Here is a 12568-nt window from a genome sequence, read left to right as displayed (position 1 = left end):
GTATTCATCACCAAATCAGTCGGGACATCTTGAGAACTGGAGAGGGCAAGTGTGGAGGTATGGGGGGACCACACTGGACTCACACAGGGGGTGCCGCCACAGTCATAACTGGAATTGTTTGTGCAGCTGCATTCCTAAGGATTCTGGTGGATGCATTGGAGGGCATGTTGTGGTGGCCCCCGACCTGGCAGGGAACGCAAAACTTCACTGGGTTGGGGCTCCTGGTTCTATTATAGAACCAGGACTGGAAGCAGAAAAGAGAAAAATAAAAGCACAACTAACTCTGCCCAGATCACACAACCATCAAAACAATGAAGTCACACACTAAGGGCCTCAGCAAGGGGCGCATAGAAATGTTTTAATTAATAAATAAATAAATAATGCAAAATCTCTGCCTTCAGCTTTTGGGCTAAAAATTTGTTCTTCATTCAAGGGTCAATTTTATCAAAAAAAAAAAAAAAGTAGAAGTCACACTAATTCCCAATAGTGTACATGCCACTGGTAAGATATGCATTCAGATGAAGTTAATGAGAGTAATACTCCGTAGGCAGCTGTACAAAAACCTTCCACCTTATTGCATCAAGGAACACTAAGAAATCTCAGCAGCATAAAGCCAAGGAAAGTAGATGGAAATGTCAGCATCTCACACTGTAATGAAAATGGACATAAGTCAGTAGACGCTTAATATAATCTGACCTATATCAGTTGTTTGCACTGAGCATGGAGGAGGGGAAGAAAGAGAATGATTATAAGCACCAATTGTTGATGTCATATGGAATCCTTAAGGCTCTTTTAAAATGTCACTGTCAACTAACCAGGCAGACATTAGCTTTACTGGATTTCTTTCACCCCATACATAAAATGTCCAAGTGTTATACAAGGATATTCCTGTTGTTGATTAAGTTTAGTATTATACAAGCACCAAACTGTTTTGAATAGATTATTGTTGGCATGACAACAGAAATGAGGAGGCAAAGTCTAGGCTTTTGTTCATAAGGGAGGGACAGGTTTTGTTATACATATGTCCTAACCTGTTCTCTACTCCTTCTATGTAATCTAATATTTATATAGCGGCTTTTGAGTTGCATAAAATGTGCATATGCCTATACATAAATTTACAAAGCAGAAATCATTTCTATGATTTAAATAGGAATACAATATGTCTCACCTTAGACTGTGACCTAGTCTAATCCATGCCTGCTCAGTGTGCCCCAACCTGTGACATTCTCATGGTTCTTTGTTGCTAAACATAGTACTCATCCAGACTGACCATCTGAGCTGGCAGCTGGAGGTGCTGCACTGCAATGGCTTCATTCCTATACGGAAGGCCATTTCCAGGAGCAGGAGCTGACAGACTGTTGCAGTTATGCCATAGGGTGCTAGAGAGACCTATTTTGTCCCGCATGCTGTTCAACATCAACATGAAACTCCTGGGAGATATGGACCAAGGCGTCACCGTTATGAGGAGGCCACCCAGCTCTATCTCTACTTTTCTTCAAACCCAGAGGAGGCAGTGGGCCTCCCGAACCAGTGCCTGCATCCAGAAATGGACTGGACAAGGATCAATAAACTGAGAATTGGTACTTGTGGTAGGTGGTTTGCCTGCTGGTCTAAATGGTGTTCACTCTGTTCTGGAGGAATTTGCCATCTCATTAATTAATTAATTTAATTTCTAAACCACCAATAGCCCAAGTTCTTTGGGCATTTTACAATAGTGAAAGGAACATGTTCATAGATCGCAGGTGCTCTTAGATCCAGTGTTGTCATTGAAGGCACAGGAAGACTTGGTAGCAAGGAGCACCTACTATCAACTCAGGCTGATATAACAGTTACATCCTTATCTGGACAGAGAGAGCCTAGCTGCAGTGCTCCGTGCTCTGACAACCTCTCCTCTTGATTACCACAATGATTTACATATGTGGGGCCGCCTGTCCATGGTGTAGCCAGTCTTCTCTCTCCTTCCAAGCAGATCAGGACAAAGGTTTCTAACTAAAGTCTTTATTAAGTTAATGCTGGTCAACTAGGTTAGCTTTGTGGAACAAGCATTGCAGTGGTTAATAACAAAGGAGGCAAGAAAAGTTAGTATACTCGTTGCACTGTTCTTGGATTCAGTCAGTCATTTCCAGAAATTAAATGAGAAGTTCGAATAGCCAGTGGACATCACGGTTGCTATTGGTGTTCTCTTAGAGTGCTTGTAGCTGAGGTTTCTACCAGGCTATCACCCTGTCTCATTCACAGAACTTTGTGTAGGATCCAGTTGATTTCATCTTCCACTTTTAAGCCTCGTGTGCTTCACACATTTTTTCTGTGCTTACCACGGAAAATCCATTAAGGAGAAAAAGGTGGAATCGCTGCACCATGCTTTCTAACTGGTAACGCTAGGTGCCTTCTGTCCAGAGGCACCCTTACAGTAGAAGCCGCTGCGTGTTTCCACAGAGGAAAAGCCTCCAACTTCCAGCTAAGCAACTGCAGCTTGCTGGGAGGTATAGGCCCCTTTTCTATCTAGTCGTAAACATGCACAGAATTGTGCCCATGGATGTCTCTTTTCCTCTGAGCTGTTCAAAGAACTTGTTAACCTTGACACAAATGCTAACTCTAAAGTAACAGAAATTGTTTACTTTTCACAGTTTGTTAGGTTAACTATTCCTATTTCTGTATATTATACCTAGCTGAATGAAAGAGTGAGGGAACAAATTGAGTCTCATAAAGTTCGCACCATTCAGGCTACAGCATTTCAACATTTGGACCATTTCAACATTTCATCAATATTTTCTGAAAATGAAAATAGGCCTTAGGCTTGAACAAGGTATAGCTATTGACCACAAGATTGTGTTATGACACATATAGACTGTTTACAGTTTCAGCCTGCGGGGCTACATTTATTGATGCTGAACTAAACATAATTAACAAAGTTGCGTGTGGCCTGCCTCTACTTGTAGATGTTCAGCTCATTCTAGGAACGGATCCGACACCGTATTGTGGTCATTTTTACACATGGTGCTAACAGTGCAATACTATATCCATCTACTCAGATATAATACTGCAGCTTAAAAAAAGTTTTGTTGTGCCTTCCTTGAGTACTCACTGTGAATGACTGTGCATGCATGTGTGTGCACGCATGTGCTCACGAGAGCCTGTGCACATCCCTAGCACCCCAGCACACACCTGATAAAGGTTCATGGGGCAGAAAGGATTGTATGCCCCTCCTTTAGAATGAAAAGCCTGCTTAGCACACAGCCATGAAAAGTAAAATGCAATGTGTTTAAAGCAGTGATATCCTATTCTTCACTGGGAAAAGGTCTCATGTGTTGCATGGTGAGTTCCTGCTTATCTTCTAACAATAATGTTAAGGCAAAACTGAGGTTGCAGGCACGCATCAAGGGCTAGATTGAAATACCACTCATGAGTATTTAAGAAACACTCTATTGTGTGCTAGATAAATGGACCAAAATGATGTTCATGACAAATCACATGTGTGTAAACTCCTCTGACTGATACTTCTGTGAAGATTTTCTTAACTGATAACAATGTTCAGTTTGAGTTATTATAATACAGAGGTTGGTAGTACGTGATATCCTTTCCCTGGATTCACTGTTGTTCACCCAGCTGCCAATATTCTGGGGTCTTCTTGGTTTTGCACAAATTTCCTTCCCATTCTGAAAAGCTGAAATGCCTCCCGTAAGACTTAGTTACTGGCAGCAAGAGTTTTAAGCTGAACTATACAGTTGCTTTGAGCAATTTTGATCTCCATCTTTGGCCTCAGCTACCACTGAAAAGCTACTCCAGGGAGCTTCTCCAAAATTGAATTTGGCCCTGAATTTGAAAAAGGTTCCTCAGTTCTGCTTTAGTTAAGCAATAAATGTCTTCACTGTCTAATAACTGAGAGGTTTCTAGTTAACCTATAAGCCTGCCTATATGCATGCCCTCTTACCCTGTTTCCCTGAAAATAAGACCTAACCAGAAAATAGGCCCTAGCATGATTTTTCAGGATGCTCGTAATATAAGCCCTACTCCAAAAAGCTGCAGTTAAGATTGTCAGCCAGACACATTTAGTACATCTGTTGCAACACAATTCGGGGTTTGGAGTTATGACAATGTTCCAAAAGAAGATGACATGATTGTATTTGAATAAATGTAGATTGTTGTACATGAAAAAATAAGACATCACCTGAAAATAAGCCCTAATAAATCTTTTGGAGCAAAAATTAATTTAAGACCTGGTCTTATTTTTGGGGAAATATGGTAGTAGAGACTCTCAAACTCTGAGATGCAAACCTAACAATGAAGTTCTAATCAAGGCAAGGTGCGTTTTGGTATGCATGTGTTTTTTATGAAGATAAAAGGCAGCTAGCCCCAGAATTCAAACAGACATAAAAAATGGAATTACCTTGTTTGAAGAATCATCCAAGCCTTCATCCAATCTGGCATCCTCTGCTGCTGGCTGGTAATTAAAAAGAGAGAGAGAGGGAAAATGTTTGGAAGATGCAATGCAAATTTCGGAAACAATTAAACAGCACAGGAAATATGTAGATCGTTTATCTCAACCCCCCCCCCATTATTACATTATTGTTTATTACTTTTAAAGTCTTGTTAATAACAAGTTTTATTTCAGCTAGTAGCTGAATGGTAACACCAATATTGTGTTTTTTCTACTTGTTTTGTCTGTATCATGCTTTTTCTCCTGTGATTTTGGATCAAAACCTACAGGGTCACCCATGACAGGTCTGTCATCATTGTTGTAAGCCGCCCCGAGGCTTTGGCGAATGGGGCGGCATAAAAATGTTTTAATAAATAAATAAATAAATAAATAATGAGCTACATGAATAGACAAGGATAAAACTGTTGCACAACTGCAACTTTATCTGCTACATCACAGCGGCATTCAACTGAAAAAAAATTAACCTAAGATAATATAGCTGTAAAAAATGAAATTCCCCCGTACAACCTAGCCAAGTTTAAGCATTTATAAATGCCATTTATTTCAATGGGAGAGAAGTAAAAATCTAGTGAACTTCAAAATGCTTATCTTTAATTATATTATGCCCATTCCTTATTCCCCTGACCCAGGAGCACTAAGAACTTTTCAAAGATTCCTGAACATGGATTAGGATCTCACACTACTTTTCTGAGTACAATATGAAACTTTGTATGGAAACTTGCTTTTATGCACACGAGTCAACGGCTGCAATCCTACACACTTACCAGGGTGTAAATTATATTGAACTCAATGGGAATTACTTCTCAGTGGGTATGTAAAATATTGATTCACATCATTCATAAATTTACTTAATAAAATATTAGCATCATATGAAAAAGGCTAAGATAAACATGAAAGCATGATGGGAAAATTATAAAGGCCAATCTTACATTTCTTACCTCGAAAGCATGGCTCCTCAAACTAAGGCCCGGGGGCCGGATCCGGCCTGCCATGCCCGTTTATCTGGCCTGCCACGCCCATTTGGACCTGCCACGCCCGCACCCATGCACCGGCCCGCTGCCGCCCGCCTTGCCCCGCGCGCAAGGAGGCAGCGGTTTGCTCGCTCAGAGATAACCATCCCCTCCCCGCGCACGCCTGCCTGCCCGTGCCTCGCCTCGCCACACCCCCTGCCCCCCCCCTCAGCATAGGCGCCTGCACACACCACCCACTCACCGGCCCGCATGCACCGCCAGCTCCCCCTTTCCGGCCCGCGGCTAGCACCGGCACCTTTCAACTGGCCCCCTGCTGAAAAAGTTTGAGGACCCCTGCTCTAAAGTAATACCAGTTGTGTAGGGAACTGCCTCTCAAGTGAGTATGCTTAGAAAAATTGAAGATTGATTTTTTTTTGTTGTGAAATAACATGGATGAATGATCAAGATCAGCCTTGTTCAATTAACATTACAAGATTATGAATAATTATAATTATTCATAATCTTGTTGAACTGAAGTCAAGACAGACTGTATTTTGTTGGAAAGACAACAAAATCTTTCTCTGAGGAAGAAAAGAACATAAAACATAGCCAGATTTGGCCACTGCTTACACCATTTGGAATACAATTTTAAAAGCAACAACCTTCCAAATGCTGATTCTATTGCTCAAATATGCAATATGAGGAAGCCTTACTTCATATATCATTGTTTAAACTAAACTCTGATATTAGAAATCCTGACCCATTTATGGAGCAATAGACACACCACAATATGGATCACTCTTACCTCTGAGACAGCATGCAAATGGTTCTCATAGCACAGCACGAGCAAATACCATATCCCCCCCAAAAAGTTTTGCACATTGTGAGCATTTTTGATTGAACAGTCTAATCCAACATCCCATTCTACAAGATATGCAACATTTGATTACTGCATTAGGATAACTGATAAACATCCTGGCAGCTCATGCCATAATGTCAGAACAGGCTTTCCTTCTCTCTCTGTCTCTCTGTCTCTCTCTCTCTCTGTCTCTCTCTCTCTCCCTCCACACACACACACACACACACACACAGTGAGTGAGTGAGTGAGTGAGAGAGAGAGAGAGAGAGAGAGAGAGAGAGAGAGATCAGGGGAAGCCTCTTCCCTAACACGCCACCTGTTGTGCCAGCAGGTGAAAGGCACCATCTTGGAAGAACCATTTCCTATACTGCAAAATAAAAGATGGCATCAGCTGCATGCCTGTTGTAAGGTTCAAGTCATGCAAAATGTGTATTATGTCAGCTGGTGTAAAATGTGACTGCTAACAATGTGATAGGCTAGGCTTCTCTAAGACCACAGACCCTGATCGACCACACCTGTCATTCCCCTTGCCAAAGTCACTCCCTGAAGATTCAACTGCTCCACTCCACAAACAAAGACAAAGGAAAACATGGGCCCTTCAAATGAAGTTGTCAGTGGTATGATGGCAACGTGAAGCCAGAAAATATAAAATATGACTTTCTTAAAGACTTTTGCTAAGGTAAAGTAACAAGCAATATTTCTATTTTAAAGCATCAGCACAGCAGGTAGCCTGCTTCCCAATTAAATAAGCCTACCTAAAGCTATTTAAAGAGTCTGCCCAATGTAACAGGACAAAATTACTGAGCTTTGAGAAATTGCCTGTCTACAGTTACAATGCTAATGAGAAGTTGGTCACATGTCCTCAAAAGAAGCAGTTGAGAAGTAGTTGTTCTCATTCTCTCTCACTTTGGATTAGTGAGCAATCTGTGACCTTCCAGATGTGGCGTACAACTTCCATCAAGTCTAGCTAGCATAGACAGTGGTAAGAGATCATGAGAGAGAAACATCTGGAGAGCCACAAGTCTCCCATCTCTGATCTAGATGGAAACACACATTCCATCTCCTGATGAAAAGCAAGCCATGCTCTAGGGGTACTGAGCATTCCTCCAGATGTCACTGGACTGCCTTCTTATTGCCCCTGGCCAGCACAGCCAATCAAGAGGGATTATGGGATTGGCACTTTACCTTGCCCTCCTTCAACAGAACAGCTCACTCAGACAATCATGATTGGTGCACTGGGAGTTCTAGAGAGGTCCAGTTATCACAGAAGGTAATTCTGGGCCCCTCAAGACAAGGGAAGGGCTCTTTCTTTGCCTCTTCAACCTAACGTCCTCCTGCTGTTTTGGTTCACAACTCTCAATATCTCAGACCATTTGTCATTTTGCCTGGGGCTGATAGGAGACATACTCCCAAACATATGGAGGGCATCAGTTTGAAGACCTGCATGCAGACTACCAGTAGCAGTAAAAGTTAAATTAGTGACAAGCAAAATTTCCATATGCCTACAGTATTATTACTTAGTGATGTATTGAGTATGTGGGAGAAGGATTATTCTCTGTTTAAAAGCTGGCTACAGAATGTTCTAGGATCTTACGGGATTAATGTCCCATTAAAATAAAAAAGCCCTGACAAGATGTAATGAAACTCTCTCACCAAAAGAAGCTTGGATTGTGCAAATGAGCATAGTACATCTGAGATTCTGGCTGCAGAATAGCAGCTGAATAGTACAGTTTTGTGATGCTAATATTGATAAGGCATTAAAAGTTCCCAACATGTTATTTCATTCCAAACATGCAAGTGTCTGCAGATTGAATAAACAGATTAGCTGATTTTATTTATTTATTTATTTATTTATTAAATTTGTATGTAACCTGCCCGTTAGCTTTATGCTCTCTGGGCAGCCATTTAGATGGGATGATGAACTGCATTCTAGAAACTATAATCACAGTCATGTTGAAAAACAGTTAGGAATCATCAGTCATTCAAGATATGAATGACATAGGAGAAAAATCCAGCATATGCTGATTATATTCTACTGGATGCCATGAAATAACAGAACTGTGTCCTTAAGTTTCTCAACTATTGTGTGCTATTATCATCTCGCTAGAGCTGTAACCGTGTGCATAATTTCTTGCCCCACTGAACACTGCGAGACTTACAAGCATCAAAGCAATCTGCGCAATACTGTAGGGCTGCTCCCGGAGTGAGACGGCTGAGAACCACAGACCAGACAGCCTCCTTCTAGAACATCTGACCCAGCAGACTGCAGTATCCCACTAATCATGCTATCAGAACCCTCTTATGCCTTATGACCCACCAAAAGAAGCACCACACACCACTTGCGCAGCCTATCCAGGGCTCAGCATACCTCGTTTTCGCTGCCTGTTTGGCGACTGCCCAATCTCTCTTGCTGACTCTCTGCGTACCACCTGGTAAGTAGCACCTAGTGCATGTTTACCAGGAATTCAGCTTTCCCAGTTTGCGCAACACACTAGGCCACAGTGGGTTTATTAACACCCAGTACAGACATCCATGGTGCACATTCAAGCCACAACTGCAGCTTGTTGTGTTCTGCTAAGTCTGCAAGCCTGGGTTGTTGGTGTGATTAACAAACCACCCATAACCCGTGAGCTCTTTTAGGGTTGTGACTGGTTTGTTAACCATACCCTTCACCAGTTTCACAGGCGACAAGCTGGAGCCACATCATGAACGCACCACAGCCACCATGGGCTATACTGATTCTGTGTACTGGATCAGGCACCATTTCCTACAGGATTTCCTACAAGGCATGCTTAGGACTGCAATCTTAATTGCACTTGCTATGAATGTTTAAATACATGTAAAGAAAGAAAATCACTGTTAATGTTCCCCAGTCAAACAGCATGCTTGAGTAAAGAAAGACAAATATTCTACGAATATAAAACCAACATTCAAAACATTCCACATGTTTATTATTATTTCAGTTATAAGAAGCAGTGACATAGTCCTTAAACTAAATTAGTGTTTTTGCTATCAGATGCTGATCCGCATCTGTAGGGAGGCTTTGAAGGGGACACCGTCCTGAATTATGCCTGGTTTGTCTTTTAGTATTATGTTTTGATATATTTATGATTTTATTTGTTAATCCAATGTTTTACCTTGTTAACTTCTAATGGCCTATGGCTAAATGCAACAAACTGACAGATTGATAGTCCTTAAACTGTCGACATTTACATTCGGAATTTTGTAATTAATAAGGCACCTTCAAGTCATCAAATTCGCTTTTTGCGATGTAGACAAATGGAAAAACAATTCATTTCATGTAAACTACCAATCATTTCTCAGACTATGCAACTAAATACACTGTTCTTTGATATATAGACACCAAAACAGAGCAACACTTTTTATTACTTATATTCAAATAAGTGACATAACATGAGAACCAATCACCCGCTTCCTGCTTACGGGAGGAGAGAAGCCACTTGTTGCAGCCTGCAATTACGCTATAGGCACTTGTGCGTATTTCTTCTTCAGAAAGGGCCCGTATGCACGAGCTGTTAGGGGGCATGTTAGTCCATCATAACAGAGGCAGTGCAAGTAGGAAGTATCCCCGGGACAGGCGAGTACACACCATATCGTTGCACCAGGGGCAACGCTACCATGCAGTCGGTTTAGTCATAGCTAAGGCTCCGATACTATCACACGTGACCCTCCTGCGGCCGCTACAGTGCATGCTGGCGTGGCAAACGGCAGCTTAGGAGTAAATCCAGCTGGTCCTGAACGACCACCGAAAGCTCACTTTGCGGAATGCATGACCAGGACTCCCCCTGCACTGGCGGAGCGAACTCTGCCGGGGCAAATCTGGGGTGGGTTCAACTTCCCACGTGCCTGCACTGCAGGGATGCGAGGCACCGAAACGGCACCCCCGGTCCCATGGAGGGCTGGGAGCACCCTGGCCGCCCCGCCAGAAGGAGTTACGCTTTCTTTTCTCCACCCTTCCGCACTCTCGAAGAGTATCAACAAGTGGATCTTCCTCAGACCACAGCCATAAAGGTGCAGGGGTGCGAGGAAAGAGAGGCAACCCAATGCAAAGTTCTGCTGACCAGAGCAGGGGGCTGCAATGCCTCCCCTCTTCTCCCCAGAGGTCTCACAAAAAGGGTACGAAATGAAGGCAATCGCCAGCCTCTTGCGGAGACCCGCGCGATCTCTCTCTTTTTGCATGCATGCACGCACGGAACTTGGCCTCGGCGGCAGCGCCGCGGTTGGGACGCCCCGGCGGGCTCGTAGCTCACCTCGGTTTCCATAGGCTCCACCTCCACCTCTATCTTTTTCCATAGCTCCAGTAAATGGGCGATTGGCATCTTTGGAGACTTTGCTGCTTCTTCCCAGGATTGCCTGGCGGAGCAAGAGAGAGTGAGCGCTGCGGGAGAGAGCGAGGGAGCGGGGGCAGGGGGAAAGCGAAGGAGCGGAGCGAAGCACGAGCCGCGCTGCGAAGCGAGTCCAAAGGGGACGCTGCCTCTGCGCCTGAGAGCGAGCGGCTCGGAGGGGTCTCCGGGAAATGGCTTCCGGAATGACCGCCGGGCAAGAGTCTGCGAGGAGCCGCCGCCGCCGCCGCCGCCTCCCAGCACGCGTTTGAAGGAGATAGCGGGAAGAGCTGGGAGGAGGGGAGAGAGCGAGAGGCAGGAGGGGTAATTACAGCTCAGCGCTGCAAATTGACTTTCGTTTGTTGGCAGCAGAAAGGCTTCCTGGGTCGCCTTTCAAACTCTCTCTCTTTCTCCCCCCCTCCCGCACTCCCTTTCCAGTGTTTTCAGTGTGCTTATGTATTTATTAAAGGGGAAAAGCCCCCAGCGCCTCAATTTACTCTTACAGTCACGGGTGAAAGTTGAGTCTGAGGCGGCGGCGCAGCGGCGGAGGCTGCTATAGCAACCGCAGCCCGGCAGGGCTGAGCGGGAGGCGTCGTGATACCGCCGCTGCTGCCAGTCCAGAGGGGGCTGCCTCGCGTGCGACCGCGGGGAGCGTCTGCTGCTGCTGCTGCTGCTGCTGCTGCAGACCTTGGGCGGGCGCCGGGGAGGGGACGCTGCGGAAAGCGGGTTTCAAACGCTTCGCAGGGAGGAGCAGGAGGCGGCGAGGCGAACGCTCTCCACGCGTGTTCACGGCAGCGGTTACACCGGGTCTTAAACAAACGCAGCCTGTTGACTTCAGACTGAGGGCGCCCTGCGGTGCATGTTCAGGAAGGAAAAGGCCCTGTAGGGCTCTACAAAGAAAAAACCCTGCAACTCGCAGCATGCCCCGTCACTATCCTAGGGCATCCTGGTCCTTGCAGGACTTTTTTCTGTCCAATCATGCGTAGGATAGCTCCCTACACTGGCTTTTTCCCCAGTCTGGCGCTGACCAGAGTTGTTGGACCACAACAACAACTCCTGAGTGCATGGAGTGATGGGAGTTGTAGTCCACATCTGCTGGCCAAGGTTACCCAAACCATGATTTCCTTGCGCCCTTTATCCTTGCAGAAGGAATGCGAATGTGTTAACTTTCCTCCCTTCTTCAAATGGCAAAAGCGAGTTTTACTGAGACCGCTGATAATTGCAGTTACGCATCTTACCTTGGGTGACTGCTGCTGGGTGGTTTCTCTAAGCCGTCTTATGCTTTTACCGTGTTCCGTCTACTCACTCCCTCAAGCCCATTCCAGGAAGTCGGAAGAGAGCCCTCATCGCCTCCCTTTAATGTTATACTCACACTAGTGGAGATCCACTGCCAACAGTGTGTAAGCCCCATAGAAATAAGAGGAGTATTGCTGCGTAGGAACCGTTGAATTTGCTTTCCACTTTGCAAAGAAATTAGATGAGATGTGTAGCCCAGCACTGAGGACAGAGAGCTTTGAAATCTTCGATGAAGGAACAGAAAATGACCTGCCAGTGCCAGAGGATTTAGAGGGCAGGCATAGTGAATCAAACCCTTTCCCTGCCGCTGGACTTTTCAAGCTGCATCTTTGATCAGGGAACTTAGCAGGCTGCAGTAGATTCCACCATCCCAGCCTGTATTTATGCCTCCCAACCACACTGACTTCACCCTCCTACTAAGAAGATGCCAGCCACACCCTGGGGTGCTATGAAGCTTGGGGTGCACCCTTCTTTCCAAAAGAAAACTGGGAAGCAGCTTCTGAGTGCTGCAGTGGTCAGGTATATTTAGCATGTTTCTGAGGTAGATGCAGCCTTTCATGATACTTCATGGCAGGTAGCCACAGAAGACCCAAAGGGCCAGATTTTATTGCAAGCAAGTTAAATTTGGCCCTTCCAGCATTCTGTGCCTAGCATCTAGTATCTACCTACCTCTGAGAAATAT

The 12568-nt window shown here is 44.6% G+C and overlaps 1 protein-coding gene across 2 annotated transcripts in view; it reads right to left on the bottom strand.

Annotated features, from left to right (window-relative positions):
- The window catches only part of RPS6KA2 (ribosomal protein S6 kinase A2), a 241264-nt gene extending 230620 nt beyond the window's left edge, over positions 1-10644 (bottom strand). For both annotated transcript variants that reach the window (XM_044421315.1, XM_044421324.1), the window contains exons 1-2: positions 10519-10644; positions 4388-4441 (exon numbers count right to left, since the gene is read on the bottom strand). In XM_044421315.1, coding sequence (XP_044277250.1) covers positions 4388-4441; positions 10519-10587 — 123 coding nt within the window. In that variant the 5' untranslated portion in view covers positions 10588-10644. The remainder of the gene's footprint in view (positions 1-4387; positions 4442-10518) is intronic.
- Positions 10645-12568: the final 1924 nt, after the last annotated feature.

Source organism: Varanus komodoensis, unplaced genomic scaffold, assembly GCF_004798865.1.
Source record: "Varanus komodoensis strain SLA01 unplaced genomic scaffold, ASM479886v1 scaffold1, whole genome shotgun sequence".
NCBI classification, from domain to species: domain Eukaryota; kingdom Metazoa; phylum Chordata; class Lepidosauria; order Squamata; family Varanidae; genus Varanus; species Varanus komodoensis.
The sequence above is the reverse complement of the archived record's forward strand: the minus strand, read 5'-3'. Positions and strand labels throughout refer to the sequence as shown.